The 22,365-nt window shown below is 38.5% G+C and overlaps 2 protein-coding genes across 2 annotated transcripts in view; both read left to right on the top strand.

Moving 5' to 3' along the window:
* LOC117335850 (MAM and LDL-receptor class A domain-containing protein 1-like) overlaps positions 1-22,365 on the top strand; it is a 59,652-nt gene that overhangs the window by 2,047 nt on the left and 35,240 nt on the right. Inside the window, exons 5-24 of the mRNA XM_033896095.1 lie at positions 460-588; positions 1,459-1,718; positions 2,049-2,277; positions 3,321-3,446; positions 5,501-5,755; positions 10,003-10,406; positions 10,672-10,765; positions 11,099-11,236; positions 11,361-11,617; positions 11,754-11,940; positions 13,204-13,463; positions 14,177-14,270; positions 16,219-16,332; positions 16,501-16,635; positions 18,413-18,538; positions 18,965-19,095; positions 19,379-19,463; positions 20,846-20,965; positions 21,364-21,513; positions 21,906-22,024. Coding sequence (XP_033751986.1) covers positions 460-588; positions 1,459-1,718; positions 2,049-2,277; positions 3,321-3,446; positions 5,501-5,755; positions 10,003-10,406; positions 10,672-10,765; positions 11,099-11,236; positions 11,361-11,617; positions 11,754-11,940; positions 13,204-13,463; positions 14,177-14,270; positions 16,219-16,332; positions 16,501-16,635; positions 18,413-18,538; positions 18,965-19,095; positions 19,379-19,463; positions 20,846-20,965; positions 21,364-21,513; positions 21,906-22,024 — 3,413 coding nt within the window. The remainder of the gene's footprint in view (positions 1-459; positions 589-1,458; positions 1,719-2,048; positions 2,278-3,320; positions 3,447-5,500; positions 5,756-10,002; positions 10,407-10,671; positions 10,766-11,098; positions 11,237-11,360; positions 11,618-11,753; positions 11,941-13,203; positions 13,464-14,176; positions 14,271-16,218; positions 16,333-16,500; positions 16,636-18,412; positions 18,539-18,964; positions 19,096-19,378; positions 19,464-20,845; positions 20,966-21,363; positions 21,514-21,905; positions 22,025-22,365) is intronic.
* Positions 3,326-5,810, top strand: LOC117336864 (MAM and LDL-receptor class A domain-containing protein 1-like). The gene is made up of 2 exons (XM_033897594.1): positions 3,326-3,446; positions 5,501-5,810. The coding sequence occupies exons 1-2, from the start codon at positions 3,329-3,331 to the stop codon at positions 5,779-5,781; spliced, it is 399 nt and encodes a 132-aa protein (XP_033753485.1). The 5' UTR covers positions 3,326-3,328; the 3' UTR covers positions 5,782-5,810.

The raw sequence follows: 22,365 nt of genomic DNA, 5'->3' as shown, positions 1-22,365 counted from the left end.
TCCTTTCACCCCTCTCGCTTTCAACACCATATGGACTTATTGACTGTACTGTTTTATTTTGTACATCATCAGACTGTACACAAATCCTAACTTGAGAGATTATTTTTTCTGTCATTTCCATGACTGTACACAAATCCTAACTTGAGAGATTATTTTTTCTGTCATTTCCATGACTGTACTCAAATCCTAACTTGAGAGATTATTTTTTCTGTCATTTCCATGACTGTACACAAATCCTAACTTGAGAGATTATTTTTTCTGTCATTTCCATGACTGTACACAAATCCTAACTTGAGAGATTTTTTTTCGCTTTCCTTTCCATGATTTTCTTCAGAGCTTGACCCCTTTTATCCTATACTTATACATCTGTAAACTTTTATTATTCCCTTTATATAAATTAAAATACAATGACAAACATATCTGTGCCTTCATATAATTATATGATCTTTTCCACTGCAGTTTCCTGTACATTTGAGAGTGGCCTTTGTGGGTGGAGCCAGGACCATGCAGACAATTTCAATTGGTTGAGTGGAAGAGGCTCAAACAGAACTGGAATAACTACTGACCATACAACTAACACTGCATCAGGTATATTCCTGTTTGTATTATAACTGTAAGGTCATCATTTGGTGACAAGCCACTTCCTGTTTGTATTATAACTGTAAGGTCATCATCTGGTGACAAGCCACTTCCTGTTTGTATTATAACTGTAAGGTCATCATCTGATGACAAGCCACTTCCTGTTTGTATTATAATTGTATGGTAATCATTTAGTGACAAGCCACTTCCTGTTTGTATTATAACTGTAAGGTCATCATTTGGTGACAAGCCACTTCCTGTTTGTATTATAATTATATGGTAATCATTTAGTGACAAGCCACTTCCTGTTTGTATTATAATTATATGGTAATCATTTAGTGACAAGCCACTTCCTGTTTGTATTATAATTATATGGTAATCATTTAGTGACAAGCCACTTCCTGTTTGTATTATAATTATATGGTAATCATTTAGTGACAAGCCACTTCCTGTTTGTATTATAATTATATGGTAATCATTTGGTGACAAGCCACTTCCTGTTTGTATTATAATTATATGGTAATCATTTAGTGACAAGCCACTTCCTGTTTGTATTATAATTATATGGTAATAATTTAGTGACATGCCACTTCCTGTTTGTATGATTATATGTGGGTATATTATTTAATGACATGCCACTTCCTGTTTGTATGATTATATACGGCTATCTTGTTTGATGACAAGCCATTTCCTGTTTGTATGATTATATGTGGGTATATTATTTGGTAACAGGCCACTTCCTGTTTGTATGATTATATACGGCTATCTTGTTTGATGACATGCCACTTCCTGTTTGTATGATTATATACGGCTATCTTGTTTGATGACATGCCACTTCCTGTTTGTATGATTATATGTGGGTATATTATTTGGTAACAGGCCACTTCCTATATGCCGATGCATCTTCCCCGGCCAGGCAGGGTTGGAAGGCTCGCCTCATCAGCCCACAGTTTCCGTCCTCCACTGGGGAGTGTCTGCGCTTCTACATGTTCATGACAGGGACACCACATGCAACCCTTAGTGTGTACACCCGCTCTGCCTCAGGTACAGAGATTTCAGTATGGACGAGGACAGATAATGTTCAAGGAAATACTTGGGTACCACAGGAGGTTACTCTGACAAGCCAATCCAAGTTTCAAGTAAGTGGGATTTTTCACCCTGCTGTTTCTAAGTACAGACCTGAGCTCTAAAGTCTGCCTGCTTATGCTTGATATTTTAAACCGTAACCTTAATGAAGTTACTCTGTAAGCATGTTCTGGCAAGGTCTTAACTATAATTGTAATTAAATGAAGCTTCCATATGGAGGCTAACCACATAGAAGTAATTTGTAACGCAAAACATTTGAGACAGATATACTTAGTCATTTGTCGGTGTATTTCATCATGTGTTTGTGTATTTAGTTAAAGGTTTCGTAAGAATATTTCTTCGTAGGGCTCCTCTTTCAAAAATGTTGACATTTCTTTTGTCAGGTGATAATTGAAGCCTTACGTGGCTCCTCCTCCACTAGTGATATTGCAATTGATGACCTGACCATCAGCCCTGGAACCTGCAGAAGGGCAGGTGCATGCAACTTTGAGCAGGGCCTCTGTGGTTACACCAACTTGCAGGGTGATCAGTTCGACTGGACACGTGGTCAGGGGAATTCTCCATCTGCCTACACTGGCCCTTCTGTAGACCACACTACAGGGACCACCAATGGTAAGTCAGAGGAAACCCCTGTCCTTCTATACCATGGTAGACCACACTACAGGGACCACCAACGGTAAGTCAGAGGAAATCCCTGTCCTTCTATACCACGGTAGACCACACTACAGGGACCACCAACGGTAAGTCAGAGGAAACCCCTGTCCTTCTATACCATGGTAGACCACACTACAGGGACCACCAATGGTAAGTCAGAGGAAATCCCTGTCCTCCTATACCATGGTAGACCACACTACAGGGACCACCAATGGTAAGTCAAAGGAAACCCCTGTCCTCCTATACCATGGTAGACCACACTACAGGGACCACCAATGGTAAGTCAGAGGAAACCCCTGTCCTTCTATACCACGGTAGACCACACTACAGGGACCACCAATGGTAAGTCAGAGGAAACCCCTGTCCTCCTATACCATGGTAGACCACACTACAGGGACCACCAACGGTAAGTCAGAGGAAACCCCTGTCCTCCTATACCATGGTAGACCACACTACAGGGACCACCAACGGTAAGTCAGAGGAAATCCCTGTCCTCCTATACCACGGTAGACCACACTACAGGGACCACCAATGGTAAGTCAGAGGAAACCCCTGTACTCCTATACCATGGTAGACCACACTACAGGGACCACCAACGGTAAGTCAGAGGAAACCCCTGTCCTTCTGGTAGACCACACTACAGGGACAACCAACGGTAAGTCAGAGGAAATCCCTGTCCTCCTATACCATGGTAGACCACACTACAGGGACCACCAACGGTAAGTCAGAGGAAATCCCTGTCCTTCTCCATCATGGTGGTTCGATTCTTGCTTGAAACTCATTTGAAATCCTTTCATCTAAAGGCATACGATGTTAGACAACTTGTGGTAGAAATGATGAAAACCTCTAATTTTATGATGTGAACATATTTGAATCCTTTCATATTTGTATTTAAATGAATTTCAATATAAGTTGACTTAGTAAATCAGGAAATGACTAAATTCATGGTGAAAACTCATTCTATCCAAAGAGGTTTGATGTTAGTAAACGACTATTTACAGGACACTACATGTTCATTGAGAGTAGCAGTCCCCAACGTCTTGGCGACAAAGCATGGCTGGCCAGTGACCCAATACAGCCCACAACAGGATCATGTCTCACATTCTGGTACAACATGAATGGTGCAGGTTTGTATTGTAATGTCAGTGTACAAAGTGATAATGTTATTGTATAAAGACGGCCAAGGTTTTAGTGTCAGTGTACAAAGTGATAATGTTATTGTATAAAGACGGCCAAGGTTTTAGTGTCGGTGTACAAAGTGATAATGTTATTGCATAAAGACGGCCAAGGTTTTAGTGTCAGTGTACAAAGTGATAATGTTATTGTATAGACGGCCAAGGTTTTAGTGTCAGTGTATCAAAGTGATAATGTTATTGTATAAAGACGGCCAAGGTTTTAGTGTCAGTGTACAAAGTGATAATGTTATTGTATAAAGACGGCCAAGGTTTTAGTGTCAGTGTACAAAGTGATAATGTTATTGTATAAAGACCGCCAAGGTTTTAGTGTCGGTGTACAAAGTGATAATGTTATTGCATAAAGACGGCCAAGGTTTTAGTGTCAGTGTACAAAGTGATAATGTTATTGTATAGACGGCCAAGGTTTTAGTGTCAGTGTATCAAAGTGATAATGTTATTGTATAAAGACGGCCAAGGTTTTAGTGTCAGTGTACAAAGTGATAATGTTATTGTATAAAGACGGCCAAGGTTTTAGTGTCAGTGTACAAAGTGATAATGTTATTGTATTAAGACGGCCAAGGTTTTAGTGGCGGTGTACAAAGTGATAATGTTATTGTATAAAGACGGCCAAGGTTATAGTGTCAGTGTACAAAGTGATAATGTTATTGCATAAAGACGGCCAAGGTTTTAGTGTCAGTGTACAAAGTGATAATGTTATTGTATAAAGACGGCCAAGGTTTTAGTGTCGGTGTACAAAGTGATAATGTTATTGTATTAAGACGGCCAAGGTTTTAGTGTCGGTGTACAAAGTGATAATGTTATTGTATAAAGACGGCCAAGGTTATAGTGTCGGTGTACAAAGTGATAATGTTATTGTATAAAGACGGCCAAGATTTTAGTGTCAGTGTACAAAGTGATAATGTTATTGTATAAAGATGGCCAAGGTTATAGTGTCAGTGTACAAAGTGATAATGTTATTGTATAAAGACGGCCAAGGTTTTAGTGTCAGTGTATCAAAGTGATAATGTTATTGTATAAAGACGGCCAAGGTTATAGTGTCAGTGTACAAAGTGATAATGTTATTGTATAAAGACGGCCAAGGTTTTAGTGTCAGTGTATCAAAGTGATAATGTTATTGTAAAAAGACGGCCAAGGTTTTAGTGTCAGTGTACAAAGTGATAATGTTATTGTATAAAGATGGCCAAGGTTATAGTGTCAGTGTACAAAGTGATAATGTTATTGTATAAAGACGGCCAAGGTTTTAGTGTCAGTGTACAAAGTGATAATGTTATTGTATAAAGACGGCCAAGGTTTTAGTGTCAGTGTACAAAGTGATAATGTTATTGTATAAAGACGGCCAAGGTTTTAGTGTCAGTGTCAGTGTACAAAGTGATAATGTTTTTGTATAAAGACGGCCAAGGTTATAGTGTCAGTGTACAAAGTGGTAATGTTATTGTATAAAGACGGCCAAGGTTTTAGTGTCAGTGTACAAAGTGATAATGTTATTGTATAAAGACGGCCAAGGTTTTAGTGTCAGTGTCAGTGTACAAAGTGATAATGTTTTTGTATAAAGACGGCCAAGGTTATAGTGTCAGTGTACAAAGTGGTAATGTTATTGTATAAAGACGGCCAAGGTTTTAGTGTCGGTGTACAAAGTGATAATGTTATTGTATAAAGATGGCCAAGGTTTTAGTGTCAGTGTACAAAGTGATAATGTTATTGTATAAAGACGGCCAAGGTTGTAGTGTCAGTGTATCAAAGTCATCAAGGTTAAATGTCCTTATACATCACTGTTACCATATGGTTCAATGAAAATAGAATTATATAAAAAGGTAGAAAATGCCAAATATTCTGATTGCAAAAAAAACTTTTCATTTATCAGAAAATATATGCAGATTATGATAATAGTGAACTGGATAATGGTTTATATATATAATTAGAATTTATCAATAAGATGATACATCTATTAGTTTGAATTAGTATTTAATGATGATAATTTTTTCTAGGAATTGGCACACTGAATGTATACTACATGAACTCTACCAACAACAAAATCTTCAGCATGAGTGGTAACCATGGTGATGTGTGGATGAAGGGAAATGTGACCCTTGTATCCACCCAGCCCTTCAAGATATTGTTTGAGGCAATCCGAGGACAGAACTACAGAGGCGACATTGCGCTTGATGACATTGATGTAGCACCAGGTTATTGTTCACTGCAGACTACAGCATCACCTGTAACCACTCCACAACCTACACTAGGTAAGTCTATACACAACCTACACTAGGTAAGTCTATACACAGACTACAACATCACCTGTAACCACTCCACAACCTACACTAGGTAAGTCTATACACAACCTACACTAGGTAAGTCTATACACAACCTACACTAGGTAAGTCTATACACAACCTACACTAGGTAAGTCTATACACAGACTACAGCATCACCTGTAACCACTCCACAACCTACACTAGGTAAGTCTATACACAGACTACAACATCACCTGTAACCACTCCACAACCTACACTAGGTAAGTCTATACACAGACTACAGCATCACCTGTAACCATTCCACAACCTACACTAGGTAAGTCTATACACAACCTACACTAGGTAAGTCTATACACAGACTACAGCATCACCTGTAACCACTCCACAACCTACACTAGGTAAGTCTATACACAGACTACAGTATCACCTGTAACCACTCCACGACCTACACTAGGTAAGTCTATACACAGACTACACTAGGTAAGTCTATACACAGACTACAGCATCACATGTAACCACTCCACAACCTACACTAGGTAAGTCTATACACAGACTACAGCATCACCTGTAACCATTCCACAACCTACACTAGGTAAGTCTATACACAGACTACAACATCACCTGTAACCACTCCACAACCTACACTAGGTAAGTCTTTACACAGACTACAGCATCACCTGAAACCACTCAACAACCTACACTAGGTAAGTCTTTACACAGACTACAGCATCACCTGTAACCACTCCACAACCTACACTAGGTAAGTCTTTACACAGACTACAGCATCACCTGTAACCACTCCACAACCTACACTAGGTAAGTCTATACAAGTAAGTCTATACACAGACTACATCACCTGTAACCACTCACAACCTACACTAGGTAAGTCTATACACAGACTACAGCATCACCTGTAACCACTCCACAACCTACACTAGGTAAGTATATACACAGACTACAGCATCACCTGTAACCACTCCACAACCTACACTAGGTAAGTCTTTACACAGACTACAACATCACCTGTAACCACTCCACAACCTACACTAGGTAAGTCTATACACAGACTACAGCATCACATGTAACCACTCCACAACCTACACTAGGTAAGTCTATACACAGACTACAGTATCACCTGTAACCACTCCACAACCTACACTAGGTAAGTCTATACACAACCTACACTAGGTAAGTCTATACACAGACTACAGCATCACCTGTAACCACTCCACAACCTACACTAGGTAAGTCTATACACAGACTACACTAGGTAAGTCTATACACAGACTACAGCATCACCTGTAACCACTCCACAACCTACACTAGGTAAGTCTATACACAGACTACAGCATCACCTGTAACCACTCCACAACCTACACTAGGTAAGTCTTTACACAGACTACAACATCACCTGTAACCACTCCACAACCTACACTAGGTAAGTCTATACACAGACTACAGCATCACCTGTAACCACTCCACAACCTACACTAGGTAAGTCTATACACAGACTACAGCATCACCTGTAACCACTCCACAACCTACACTAGGTACAGTCTATACAACAGACTAACAGCTATCACCTGTAACCACTCCACAACCTACACTCAGGTAAGTCCTTAAACTACACATCACCTGTAACCACTCCACAACCTACACTATGTAAGTCTATACACAGACTACAGCATCACATAACCACTCCACAACCTACACTAGGGTAAGTCTATACACAGACTACAGCATCACCTGTAACCACTTCCACAACCTACATAGGTAAGGCCTATACACAGACTACAGCTATCACCTGTAACCACTCCACAACCTACACTAGGTTAAAGGTCTATTACACAGACTTACAGCATCACCTGTAACCACTCCACAACCTACACTAGGTAAGTCTATACACAGACTACACTAGGTAAGTCTATACACCGACTACACTAGGTAAGTCTATACACAGACTACACTAGGTAAGTCTATACACAGACTACACTAGGTAAGTCTATACACAGACTACACTAGGTAAGTCTATACACAACCTACACTAGGTAAGTCTTTACACAGACTACAACATCACCTGTAACCACTCCACAACCTACACTAGGTAAGTCTATACACAGACTACAGCATCACCTGTAACCACTCCACAACCTACACTAGGTAAGTCTATACACAACCTACACTAGGTAAATCTATACACAGACTACAGCATCACCTGTAACCACTCCACAACCTACACTAGGTAAGTCTATACACAGACTACAGCATCACCTGTAACCACTCAACAACCTACACTAGGTATGTCTATACATAGACTACAGCATCACCTGTAACCACTCCACAGCCTACACTAGGTAAGTCTTTACACAGACTACAGCATCACCTGTAACCACTCCACAACCTACACTAGGTAAGTCTATACACAGACTACAGCATCACCTGTAACCACTCCACAACCTACACTAGGTAAGTCTATACACAGACTACAGCATCACCTGTAACCACTCCACAACCTACATTAGGTATGTCTTTACACAGACTACAGCATCACCTGTAACCATTCCACAACCTACACTAGGTAAGTCTATACACAGACTACAGCATCACCTGTAACCACTCCACAACCTACACTAGGTAAGTCTATACACAGACTACAGTATCACCTGTAACCACTCCACAACCTACACTAGGTAAGTCTATACACAGACTACAGCATCACCTGTAACCACTCCACAACCTACACTAGGTAAGTCTATACACAGACTACAGCATCACCTGTAACCACTCCACAACCTACACTAGGTAAGTCTATACACAGCCTTCACTAGGTAAATCTATACACAGCCAACTGTTGGCAAATACTTTACAGTATGGTCTTAAATTGTGGAGGATCACAGCATTGGTTGTCTTAAATAATGGAGGATGACAGAGTTGGTTGTTTTAAATTGTGGAGGAGGACAGAGTTGGTTGTTTTGAATTGTGTAGGATCATACATTTCATGAGATGATTTGTTATCTTACAGCAACCCTGATAGGTTGTGATTTGTTATCATACAGCTACCCTGATAGGTTGTAATTTATCTTACAGCTACACTGATAGGTTGTGATTTGTTATCTTACAGCTACCCTGATAGGTTGTGATTTGTTATCTTACAGCCACCCTGATAGGTTGTGATTTATCTTACAGCTACCCTGATAGGTTGTGATTTGTTATCTTACAGCTACCCTGATAGGTTGTGATTTATCTTACAGCTACCCTGATAGGTTGTGATTTGTTATCTTACAGCTACCCTGATAGGTTGTGATTTGTTATCTTACAGCTACCCTGATAGGTTGTAATTTATCTTACAGCTACCCTGATAGGTTGTAATTTATCTTACAGCTACCCTGATAGGTTGTGATTTATCTTACAGCTACCCTGATAGGTTGTAATTTATCTTACAGCTACCCTGATAGGTTGTAATTTATATCTTACAGCTACCCTGATAGGTTGTAATTTATCTTACAGCTACCCTGATAGGTTGTGATTTATCTTACAGCTACCCTGATAGGTTGTAATTTATCTTACAGCTAACCCTGATAGGTTGTAATTTATCTTACAGCTACCCTGATAGGTTGTGATTTATCTTACAGCTACCCTGATAGGTTGTAATTTATCTTACAGCTACCCTGATAGGTTGTAATTTATCTTACAGCTACCCTGATAGGTTGTAATTTATCTTACAGCAACCCTGATAGGTTGTAATTTATCTTACAGCTACCCTGATAGGTTGTGATTTATCTTACAGCTACCCTGATAGGTTGTAATTTATCTTACAGCTACCCTGATAGGTTGTGATTTATCTTACAGCTACCCTGATAGGTTGTGATTTATCTTACAGCTACCCTGATAGGTTGTGATTTATCTTACAGCTACCCTGATAGGTTGTGATTGTTATCTTACAGCTACCCTGATAGGTTGTGATTTATCTTACAGCTACCCTGATAGGTTGTGATTTATCTTACAGCTACCCTGATAGGTTGTGATTTGTTATCTTACAGCTACCCTGATAGGTTGTGATTTGTTATCTTACAGCTACCCTGATAGGTTGTGATTTATCTTACAGCTACCCTGATAGGTTGTAATTTATCTTACAGCGACCCTGATAGGTTGTGATTTATCTTACAGCAACCCTGATAGGTTGTGATTTGTTATCTTACAGTGACCCTGATTGGTTGTGATTTGTTATCTTACAGCTACCCTGATAGGTTGTAACTTTGAATCTGGATTCTGTAACTGGAATCAAGATCATACAGACACTTTTGATTGGACGATGGACACAGCTGGCACTAACAGTGTAGGAACAGGGCCTAAGTTTGATCATACACTCCAAAACAGTAATGGTCACTACATCTACATAGAGGCATCAGGAAAGAGGGCTAACTCGACAGCACGACTGGTCAGTCCTCCGGTCAGCACCACTGGTAAACTCTGTGTACAATTCTGGTACAATATGTATGGCCAGCATATCAACAAACTCAATCTCTACACAAAATCCAACAACGTACTTAGTCCCGTTCTGTGGACCAAGGCTGGTAACCAGGGCAACAGATGGATTGAAGGACAAGTGGACATTGTATCCTCTTCTCCAGGAAACCAGGTAAAACATTCTGTCTTGATTATTTTATGTTGCTTGTAATGATTTTGTGTGGATTGTTGTGACTATTTGAGGTGTTAATGACTCTTTAGTTGAAATGATCCATTGACTACTAAGGCCTACAACAGACCTAGTTCCATTGGGGTCTATAAAATCTCTCATTACAAAAGGTTTGTCTGTACTTACCACTTTATTTCACTATTTTGTGTAATAAGCATATCTCAACAAAACATACTAGGTGCTAACTTTTGTGTTTTTACTTTCTTAGGTTGTTTTTGAAGGGACAGCAGGTTTAGGTTACCAAGGAGATATATCACTGGACGACATTAAGATCTTAAATGGTGCCTGTCAGGGCTCAGCCTGTAAGTATGTTGTGGACTATGCAGGAACAATTGAAAAATAACAAGGTCATGAGGTCGAGGGTTAGGGCACTACTAGTGTCGGGGTGTTGGGGTCAATATCACATATTTCTAGTAATCACTGGAATGTTACTCAGCTGTGGATTCAGGCCCAATACACCTCTTGTAAAACCTAGTAACGTGCATCTAAACATTTTGATTAAAAATACACTGTCCTTATTTGATCAAAACTGTAATTTGGTAATGCTACATTATCTTACTCTAGAATTGACTGAATTTTATGCTTGTAACTGCCAGTGTGTGTGTGAATTACATGATAACATGTTTTGATTGTAGCATGTGACTTTGAACAAAGCAGTATTTGTGGATACCAACAAGATTTGAATGACAACTTTGACTGGACATGGGGCCATGGATCCACTGGGTCAAGAGGAACGGGCCCTACTAATGACCACACATACGCCACTACTGCAGGTTAGTAAGCTATGCAAAATTATTCCTAAATAGGAAGATTCAATTTATTTTTTGTGGATGAATTTTAAACTATATAAACTAATAATGTCCACACACAAGAAACTTGGTATGATGTTACTTTCAGGCCATTACATGTACACCGAGACCTCAGCACCACGTGTCCAGGGAGACAAAGCCAACCTACGCTCTCCGTCTTACCCAGCATCCCAACAAAAGTGTCTCACATTCTGGTACCACATGTATGGTCAGGATATTGGTACACTTAACATCTACATCAGTACCTACAACCAACTGGGCAATTCAGTTTGGTCACTGTACGGTAACCAGGGTAATACCTGGCACAAAGGCCAAGTGACTGTATCGAGTCGGTCCAGTTTCCAGGTCAGTACCATTTCATTTTCTCAACTTCTTGTTCCTTGTCTATGTCAGATTTTATTTTACTAAAACCATTAATGAAAAAATCTGGAGGATTCTTTCCAGAATGAAATGATAAACTATCTAGAAATGTAAACTTTAGGTGGTGTTTTCTGGGATACGTGGAAGTGGTTTCCATGGAGACATAGCTATTGATGACATCAACATGGGAGATGGTGCTTGTGCTGGACAAGGAACTTGTGACTTCGAAAGAGACTTGTGTAGTTGGACTCAGCGCCAGGATGACAGTTTTGATTGGCTTAGACGAAAAGGACCCACGCCGTCTGTTGGTACTGGGCCGGCCTTGGATCATACCCTTGGCACATCAGCAGGTCATTTTTGGTTTTCATTGATTTCTTGATTAAATAATCATGATAACTTTAATGAGCAAGTATTACACTAAGTGGTCACCTCCTACAAAGCAACATTCACAATATATCTATATTTTGGCTAGGATACTTGGAAACAGAATTAAATTGATGTGTAATGCCCCTCAAGCTAAATAGAATTAATTACTTGATTCTTGGCTTTCAAAAAGAGATGAGGGAGGGAGTTAATTTTTTCTTATTTTCTGATGAGGGCATGTTTTTTTTTTAGCTCACCTGGCCAAAAGGCAAGAGAGCTTATGCATTGGTGCGGCGTCCATTGACAACTTCTCAATGATATTGGGCCTGTAGCATACTGGGGTGAAGGGCTACTAACTTTGTTAAAATGAATACCCTTGACCTACATTAAAGATCACAGAGGTCAAAAAGGTTTAAATCTTGAAACAATGATTTATCAATAGCCAAGAGACCTGATATAAGGCAAATAGTATGCTGGAATGAAAGACTAGAAAATGTATTGGCATGATTAAACCTAGCTTACTCTGATATTTGAATAAAGTGGTTATCAACTTAGTATCTGCAGATATTACCAAGATCAACTTCACAGTTGATGTAGAGCTATGCGAGTGATACAAGCCCAATAGGCCTCTTGTTACTTTTGTATTTTTTCAAATCAAACGCTAGCAATTTTCATATAATCTGCTTAAAAATGTGGGAAACAAAGATTTATCATGAGGATGTTCTGTGTTTTTGTTACACATTAATGAACTTGTACTCCTAATTTTAAGGCTAAATATAATAATGCATATTTCAGGAGAAAGGTTTGTTGGTGATTCCTTCCATACCTTCCTCTCCTGAAGAACACTGAGGGAGATGTCTTTTTTATTCAACCAGATAACAATATATGAGATGAGGTTTTTTTGAGGGAGGGCCTGAGAACCAAGTCATTTTCTTTTTTGACCTTATGAAATGTTATATGAAGAATAACTATTTTATAAACCCTCCCATTTTTCTGTTAACCTAGTTAACAGACCTTATTACTGTAGCTAGTAATCCTCAGTTTGGCAGTAGAATCCTGTAGAAATAATACATTGGTGTCATATTTCTGATGTATGATTAGATGTGGATAGAAAATGTAATATGATGAATATGGTGTCATATTTCTGATGTATGATTAGATGTGGATAGAAAATGTAATATGATGAATAAATCTGAGTATTATGACAGGTTACTACCTCTTCATCGAAACCAGTCGTCCACGTAAGATGGGAGACAATGCAGTGATCCAGTCACAACTGATCCCCAACCAACCACAACTTTGCTTCAGTTTCTGGTACAACATGCACGGACAGAGTGTAGGCAACCTTAACATCTCCATGCAGATTAAGGGCAGCACTAAAAACCTGAAGAAGTCCATCACAGGTGACCAAGGCACTGGATGGAAACAGGGCCAGGTGGACATGAGTGATGCCTATGATGATTTCATGGTAAATTGCAAATCACACTTATTTGTCTAGTATTACAACAACATTATTGAGATTGTATTGTAAGATCATTCTTTGTACATGTAATTATCAAGATTATCTTTTATTATCCCCACGTAACAAAGTTGGAGAGGGATATAACGTTCTGTTGTATGTACATAAATGTGTAAGCATGGTCAGCTCTTGTCAGCACTCTAGCAATTTCATTTTTAAACAGGTTTAAATCAAGAACTCAAAATTTATGTTGGTCATGAGAATATCTCTAACCAATTCATGTTCAAGGTGCCTAGGTCAAGGACAATTAGATCACCTTTGCTATTTATAGAAACTCATTGTCAGCACTCTAGCAATTTCGTTTTAAAACAGATTTCCATGATACTTTCTGTGTTGGTTAAGCATGAGATTACCGTGAACGAGATTGTGTTTTAGGGTGGCAAGGACAGGGTCACCAAAGCTATTTATAAAAAAATATTTGTTTGCACTGTAATGATTTTATAATTGATAAAACTTCATACAATGGTCAAGTATGTGAATACTCCAACATGCCTGTGAAAGACAATCATTCGATCATGTCACAAATCACTTCAGGTTCAGAAGGTCATGCCTGAAATCTGTCGTTCTTTTTCTGTTGACATAGCAATATTTTACTGCTAAATTGGAGACATGTTAGAGGAAGATGCCTGCTCTGTCAATGTTATACTTTTTCACATTTGTAGATTTTGGTTGAAGCTGGAGTTGGATCCGGTTATCAAGGTGACATAGCCATTGATGACTTAAGGCTTGACACTACTGCCTGTGGTAGTTCTAGTGGTAAGATTTTGTGATAAAGTACCTATACTAGAGTTGATCATAGTAACTTTCTCCTTATCTGTTTCCCCTAATAAGGTACCTTGACTAGAGTTTATCATAATAACGTTCTCCTTACCTGTTTCCCCTAATAGGATACCTTGACTAAAGTTTATCATAATAACTTTCTCCTTATCTGTTTCCCCTAATAAGGTACCTTGACTAAAGTTTATCATAAAAACCTTCTCCTTACCTGTTTCCCCTAATAAGGTACCTTGACTAGAGTTGATTGTACTAACCTTCTCCTTACCTGTTTCCCCTGTATTGTTCTAGCAATACAATTTTGTGATAAGGTACCTTGACTAGAGTTGATCATAGTAACTTTCTCCTTACCTGTTTCCCCTAATAAGGTACCTTGACTAAAGTTTATCATAATAACCTTCTCCTTACCTGTTTCCCCTAATAAGGTACCTTGACTAAAGTTTATCATGATAACCTTCTCTTTACCTGTTTCCCCTAATAAGGTACCTTGACTAAAGTTTATCATAATACCCTTCTCCTTACCTGTTTCCCCTAATAAGGTACCTTGACTAAAGTTTATCATAATACCCTTCTCCTTACCTGTTTCCCCTAATAAGGTACCTTGACTAGAGTTTATCATGATAACTTTCTCCTTACCTGTTTCCCCTGATAAGGTACCTTGACTAGAGTTTATCATGATAACCTTCTCCTTACCTGTTTCCCCTGATAAGGTACCTTGACTGAAGTTTATCATAGTAACCTTCTCCTTACCTGTTTCCCCTGATAAGGTACCTTGACTGAAGTTTATCATGATAACCTTCTCTTTACCTGTTTCCCCTGATAAGGTACCTTGACTAAAGTTGATCATGATAACCTTCTCCTTACCTGTTTCCCCTGATAGGATACCTTGACTGAAGTTTATCATGATAACCTTCTCTTTACCTGTTTCCCCTAATAAGGTACCTTGACTAAAGTTTATCATGATAACCTTCTCCTTACCTGTTTCCCCTAATAAGGTACCTTGACTAGAGTTTATAATAATAACCTTCTACTTACCTGTTTCCCCTAATAAGGTACCTTGACTAAAGTTTATCATGATAACTTTCTCCTTACCTGTTTCCCCTAATAAGGTACCTTGACTAGAGTTTATAATAATAACCTTCTACTTACCTGTTTCCCCTAATAAGGTACCTTGACTAAAGTTTATCATGATAACTTTCTCCTTACCTGTTTCCCCTAATAAGGTACCTTGACTAAAGTTGATCGTACTAACCTTCTCCTTACCTGTTTCCCCTAATAAGGTACCTTGACTAAAGTTTATCATGATAACCTTCTCCTTACCTGTTCCCCTAATAAGGTACCTTGACTAAAGTTTATCATAATAACCTTCTCCTTACCTGTTTCCCCTAATAAGGTACCTTGACTAAAGTTTATCATGATAACCTTCTCCTTACCTGTTTCCCCTAATAAGGTACCTTGACTAAAGTTTATCATAATAACTTTCTCCTTACCTGTTTCCCCTAATAAGGTACCTTGACTGGAGTTTATCATGATAACCTTCTCCTTACCTGTTTCCCCTAATAAGGTACCTTGACTAGAGTTGATCGTACTAACCTTCTCCTTACCTGTTTCCCCTAATAAGGTACCTTGACTAAAGTTTATCATGATAACCTTCTCCTTACCTGTTTCCCCTAATAAGGTACCTTGACTAAAGTTTATCATAATAACTTTCTCCTTACCTGTTTCCCCTAATAAGGTACCTTGACTAGAGTTGATCATAGTAACTTTCTCCTTACCTGTTTCCCCTAATAAGGTACCTTGACTAAAGTTGATCGTACTAACCTTCTCATTTATTTATTAAACATTTATTTTAAAGTCACACACACACCTTCAGGCTTATAGGGTCATATCAAATTATTGAAGTCATGAAGTTATGATTTTTTTTTTGTAGTTAATGGAACATTTAACTGTACGGGAGGACAACACCCCAGTAAAGTGGTTCCTCTCAACAAGGTCTGCAATTTCATGGTAGACTGTCCGTATGCCTCTGATGAGACTAACTGTGGTAGGTAATTTTCTATATCAAGTGGTATATAAGAAACCGAAAAGTAATTGATTTAAAAAAAAGTATTTAGTTTAAAATAATTGTATTTGAAATTAGCAACTATCAGTTGAATGAAATTATAGTAATGTGGAATAATATCAATGCTCAGGTTTTGATTTTGTGATACAGGTGCCTGTAGCTTTGACCAGGATTACTGTAGTTGGATGCCGAATCTACAGGGAGTGTTCACCTGGGTACGAGGAAACAAGAGAAGTAGTGACAACACAGGTCCTGCCTTTGATCACACACAAGGCAATCAATATGGTGAGTACATCAGTGATTTACCCACCTCACAGGTCCTGCCTTTGATCACACACAAGGCAATCAATATGGTGAGTACAGCAGTGATTTACCCACCCCACAGGTCCTGACTTTGATCACACACAAGGCAATCAATATGGTGAGTACAGAAGTGATTTACCCACCCCACAGGTCCTGACTTTGATCACACACAAGGCAATCAGTATGGTGAGTACAGAAGTGATTTACCCACCTCACAGGTCCTGCCTTTGATCACACACAAGGCAATCAGTATGGTGAGTACAGAAGTGATTTACCCACCTCACAGGTCCTGCCTTTGATCACACACAAGGCAATCAATATGGTGAGTACAGCGGTGATTTACCCACCTCACAGGTCCTGCCTTTGATCACACACAAGGCAATCAATATGGTGAGTACAGCAGTGATTTACCCACCTCAGGGTACTGTGAGGTTTTCTGTTAGTTATCATTACCCACGGAGGTGGTGGTCGGGCCTGATGTTTTTTTTTATCTAATTCATGAGCCTCACTCATGACGGGAGGTCCAGGTAGTTTGTGTGAGATTTGACTGGTTCAGATTACTAACTTACATTAGGGGATCCAGGTAGTTTGTGTGAGATTTGACTGGTTCAGATTACTAACTTACATTAGGGGATCCAGGGAGTTTGTGTGAGATTTGACTGGTTCAGATTACTAACTTACATTAGGGGATCCAGGGAGTTTATGTGAGATTTGACTGGTTTAGATTACTAACTTACATTGGGAGATCCAGGGAGTTTGTGTGAGATTTGACTGGTTCAGATTACTAACTTACATTAGGGGATCCAGGGAATTTGTGTGAGATTTGACTGGTTCAGATTACTAACTTACATTAGGGGATCCAGGGAGTTTGTGTGAGATTTGACTGGTTCAGATTACTAACTTACATAAGGGGATCCAGGGAGTTTGTGTGAGATTTGATTGGTTCAGATTACTAACTTACATTAGGGGATCCAGGGAGTTTGTGTGAGATTTGATTGGTTCAGATTACTAACTTACATTAGGGGATCCAGGGAGTTTGTGTGAGATTTGACTGGTTCAGATTACTAACTTACATTAGGGGATCCAGGGAGTTTGTGTGAGATTTGACTGGTTCAGATTACTAACTTACATTGGGAGATCCAGGGAGTTTGTGTGAGATTTGACTGGTTCAGATTACTAACACATATTAACATTAGGGAAACCAGGGAGTTTATTTGAGATTGACTGGTTCAGTTCACTGACTTGTTTGCATTAGGGGATCCAGGATTCTTGGCTGCTATTTACTACATTACAGCTGATTAGTATTCTGATATCCAGCTGATTAGTATTCTGATATCCAGCTGATTAGTATTCTGATATCCAGCTGATTAGTATTCGGATATCCAGCTGATTAGTATTCTGATATCCAGCTGATTAGTATTCTGATATCCAGCTGATTAGTATTCCGATATCCAGCTGATTAGTATTCTGATATCCAGCTGATTAGTATTCTGATATCCAGCTGATTAGTATTCGGATATCCAGCTGATTAGTATTCCGATATCCACCTGATTAGTATTCTGATATCCAGCTGATTAGTATTTTTATATCCAGCTGATTAGTATTCTGATATCCAGCTGATTTGTATTCTAACTCATGACACAACTTTTTTTCCATTAAAAGTAACATGTGATAATGCATTGACTTACGGATGACATGTGTAAGTGTCAAGTCAATCAAAGTGAGAACTAATTCAGTAACAAATATATCACTTTTGCAGGTTACTATGCATATGTAGATGCAGCACTTGGAACCTCCAGGAGCATAGCGACGCTGACAGGGCCACTTCTGCAGCCCTGCAGTTCCACTTGTCAGATTCAGTTCTGGTACAGCATGTATGGGAGAGGTAGGTGATACGTAGAAAATTTTGTCCACACAACTCCTCTTAAACCGCTGGGCCAATTTCAATGAAATTTCACACAGATATAAAGGACCATGTGTAGATGTGCATGCAACATTTCTTTTCTCAAAGTTATGGTTGCTATGGTAACTGGTCACTATAAACAGGTTTTCTGTAGAAAAAGATTATCCAGACAACTCCTTCTAAACCACTTTGCGCATTTCAATGAAACGTCACACGGATATGAAGGACCATTTGAAGACTTTGACATTTAGTTATGCATGCAAAATTCATTGCATTTGTAAAAATTCTAAACAAAGTGCCAGTACTGCAAAACTGTATCTTTACAAACAACAGGGAGCAGGGGGGTATTAGTCAGCCATCGACTTACAGTTAATCACAGATAATTGATATGAGCTGTCTTTTTTGCAGGCATTGGCACACTTAGTGTGGTCATAGTAGAAGGAGGCCAGAACACAACCATCTGGACACAGAGAGGTAACCAAGGTGACCAGTGGAACAAGGCTACTGTGGACATAGGTCGAGTGGGACGACCTTTCCAGGTACCCCATAAGAGTAATCTCCCTTGCACTGTATAAGCTTATAACATAGAACAAAAATAATCCTATTTCAAATGCTTTCTTAAAAAAAAAAAAACGATTTGATTGAGTACAAAAAATAATGTAGAAAATTAATGTTTTCAATGTTTTGGTGTTTGAGATGACAATTTTCCTCTGAAATTGTCAACAAACAAATTGATTATTTATCAAACAGAGTAATGTCCCTTTAGTCATGTTATATCAGCCCTAATCGAAGTTTGATAACAGTTATACTATTTTGATGCAGCTGATGTACACGGCAACACGTACCTTCAACAATTTGGGAAACATTGCCATCGATGATTTGCAGCTAATCAACTGTAACTTTCCAGGTTTGTATTTTAATAGTTTGTGTGACTTTATACCACAAAACGCCATGTTTGCTTCAAGCTTTTCCCCTTTGTTTGTTACAACTAATATTCAAAATTTATTACAAGCTTTTTGGCTGCTGTTGAACAGCCACCTATTGCGATCAACGTAAAATATCGCAAAAACAAATTCATTCAGAACTCTTGGGGGAATCAAAATGTCGCTTATTTCTATGATAAATCCCGATGAGTTCAGGATAGGAACAGAAAGTTTTGAGTACATTTGATACTGAAAGTGAAATTAGAATACTTCTGATTGGTTCTGGTGTCCAAGAAATAGGCCTACAAAAGTGGCAGTGCTGGTTGAACTGTTTGAAGTGATTTTGATGCGAAAGCTAACGTTAGCTTGTTTCTGCAACAGAGATTCTGATAGCAATAAAGAGGTTGCATGGTTTCAATCAGTTGATAGAGAAATGCTTGTACAATTTATATAACCTGAATGTGCGATTCAACAAATCAACGGAACTGATGAGGTAGGGCCATTCATCGGTAGCAAATTAAATTTCCGAGATGAGTTTCTTCTAAAGAAAGTTGTCGATCTCTTATCATGATACAGATCAGTTATTGCACAAAGAGATAAAAAGTAGATTATTAAGTACAATTTGAAAACCTGGGAACCAAAATAAACTGGGAGAGTAATTCACAGGAATGTTATATCGTTATATAAAGGGAATCGCGATGTGGTTTATCAAAAAACATGACAGACATCACAGGTGAATCGATCTTAGAATTAAACTTGATCATAGGATGCCAATTCAAGTAAGATTTAAAAACGTAACTCTCAACCGTTCATTACAACTTAAACGCAACCACAGCCTTTTTAAAGTAAATGGAATTCCTTAAAATGAAATGGGATATTCATTAGTATAACATACAAGAATGCACTTAAAAACAATAAAAATGTCTTCTTACGACATGCCATTTTACATTTATGTAATATTTGCTTTTCTCCTGTATACCAATCCCTCATGCACATCACCTATGAGTGTTCTCAAGACTTGGATTGAAGTTAGTTATCGCTATTTCTCAGAAAGTTCCAGTTGATCTTTCTCAGATGTGTAAATAAATGAAGGTTCCACATTTCCAAATGATAAGTAGGAAAGACGAGAAAAGTAGAGAAAAGATCCAACAAAGATCATTGAATGCGAGCACCAAGATTCCTCTGTGATATCCTGTTAAAATCTTGTAAAACTTATTGGGAAGAGGTTTTAGGAAAATGAAGTGTCTGTCCATCTGTCCTCTGTGAAATCCTGTTAAAATCTTTGTAAAACTTATTGGGAAGAGGTTTTAGGAAAACCAAGTGTCTGTCCATCTGTCCTCTGTACCTTTTAATTCTGTTGTTACAGCCATCCAGAAAACATGTTCTGCCAACCAGGCTAGATGTACTCGTGGTTCCTGTGTTCCAAAGACTGACCTGTGTGACTTCTCCGATGATTGTGGCGATTCCTCAGATGAACAGTCATGTTGTAAGTATCACAAACATAAAGGATTGAGGTAAATTACTGTTAAGATATGTCACCATTGGGCCAAGTTTGATATTGGTACATATACTTTGATATTGGGAAAAACAATAGAAGTTAGATAATAATATAGCTGTTTGATGATGGGGACAAATATAATAATTTGATACTACGGACAGTAAGGGGAGGTAATTATGATATGTACTGCATTTTGATATAGAAAATAAGGGGAGGTAATCACTCTTTGTTATGGTAAAGACAATCAGAGGAGGTAATTGTGACATACAACAGATTGATATTGAGCACAATAAGGGGAGGTAATTGTGATGTAATACAATTAATTTTCATTAAAACAGCATAAGGGGAGGTAAAAGTGATATATGATGCAATTTTTGTTGAAACAGCTGCTTATCCAGCACGTTGTGACTTTGAAACAAGTATTTGTTCATGGACACAAGATAAGTCTGACAATTTTGATTGGACACGAGCAAACGACCACACAGCCTCCTATGGTACAGGACCATCACGTGACCACACCCGAGGAACGGCAGCAGGTACTCCAATGTCACATATTGTTTAATCAACATTAAAGTTTAAAAATGAAGGGAGATTTAAATCAAGACTATTCTTTCTGCTTAATACTTCTAACATTTTCTTGATTAGAACATAGACATATTTATTATATCTTGATTTAGATAATAATGCTAATAATAAACATAGTACACAACCTAGTAACAATAAATCCACAGCATTCACCTATTTCTTATACATCTCAAATTTGATAGTGACACTAAATCAAAATTTTAAAGTATGATTCCTAAAACTGTTTGATTAGAGATACTAAGAGCTGAAGTTATTGTGGGAAAATAGAGAGAAATAAACAAATAAGTAATCCTTTTGTTTTACATTCTGTACATATATATATATATATATGTGTCTGTGGTAGGATACTACATGTACATTGAATCATCACGGCCAAGGAAACCAGGTGACAAAGCAAGACTTCTCAGTCAAGCCTTTAAAGGAGTTGTAACAAGTACCACTGGGCAGAGTCAGGCGTGCACGGTGAGTAATGGAGGAGTCGGACAGTAAGTCAATTTAATGGAGTAAATATCCAGTTCTTCTTGGTAGAGTCAGGCGTGCACGGTGAGTTGATGGAGGAGTCGGACAGTAAGTCAATTTAATGGAGAAAATATCCAGTTCTTCTTGGTAGAGTCAGGCATGTATAGTGAGTTAATTTAACAGAACAGTGATCAAATCTACTGGTCAGTCCGGCGTGTATGGTGAGTTAATTTAACAGAACAGTGATTAAATCTACTGGGCAGTCAGGCATGTATGGTGAGTTGATTTAACAGAACAGTGACCAAATCTACTGGGCAGTCAGGCGTGTATGGTGAGTTAAAATC

The sequence above is a fragment of the Pecten maximus genome, chromosome 10 (assembly GCF_902652985.1).
Source record: "Pecten maximus chromosome 10, xPecMax1.1, whole genome shotgun sequence".
In the NCBI taxonomy this organism is placed as follows: domain Eukaryota; kingdom Metazoa; phylum Mollusca; class Bivalvia; order Pectinida; family Pectinidae; genus Pecten; species Pecten maximus.
Note: the sequence above shows the minus strand (reverse complement) of the source record. Positions and strands in the feature narration are given on the sequence as shown.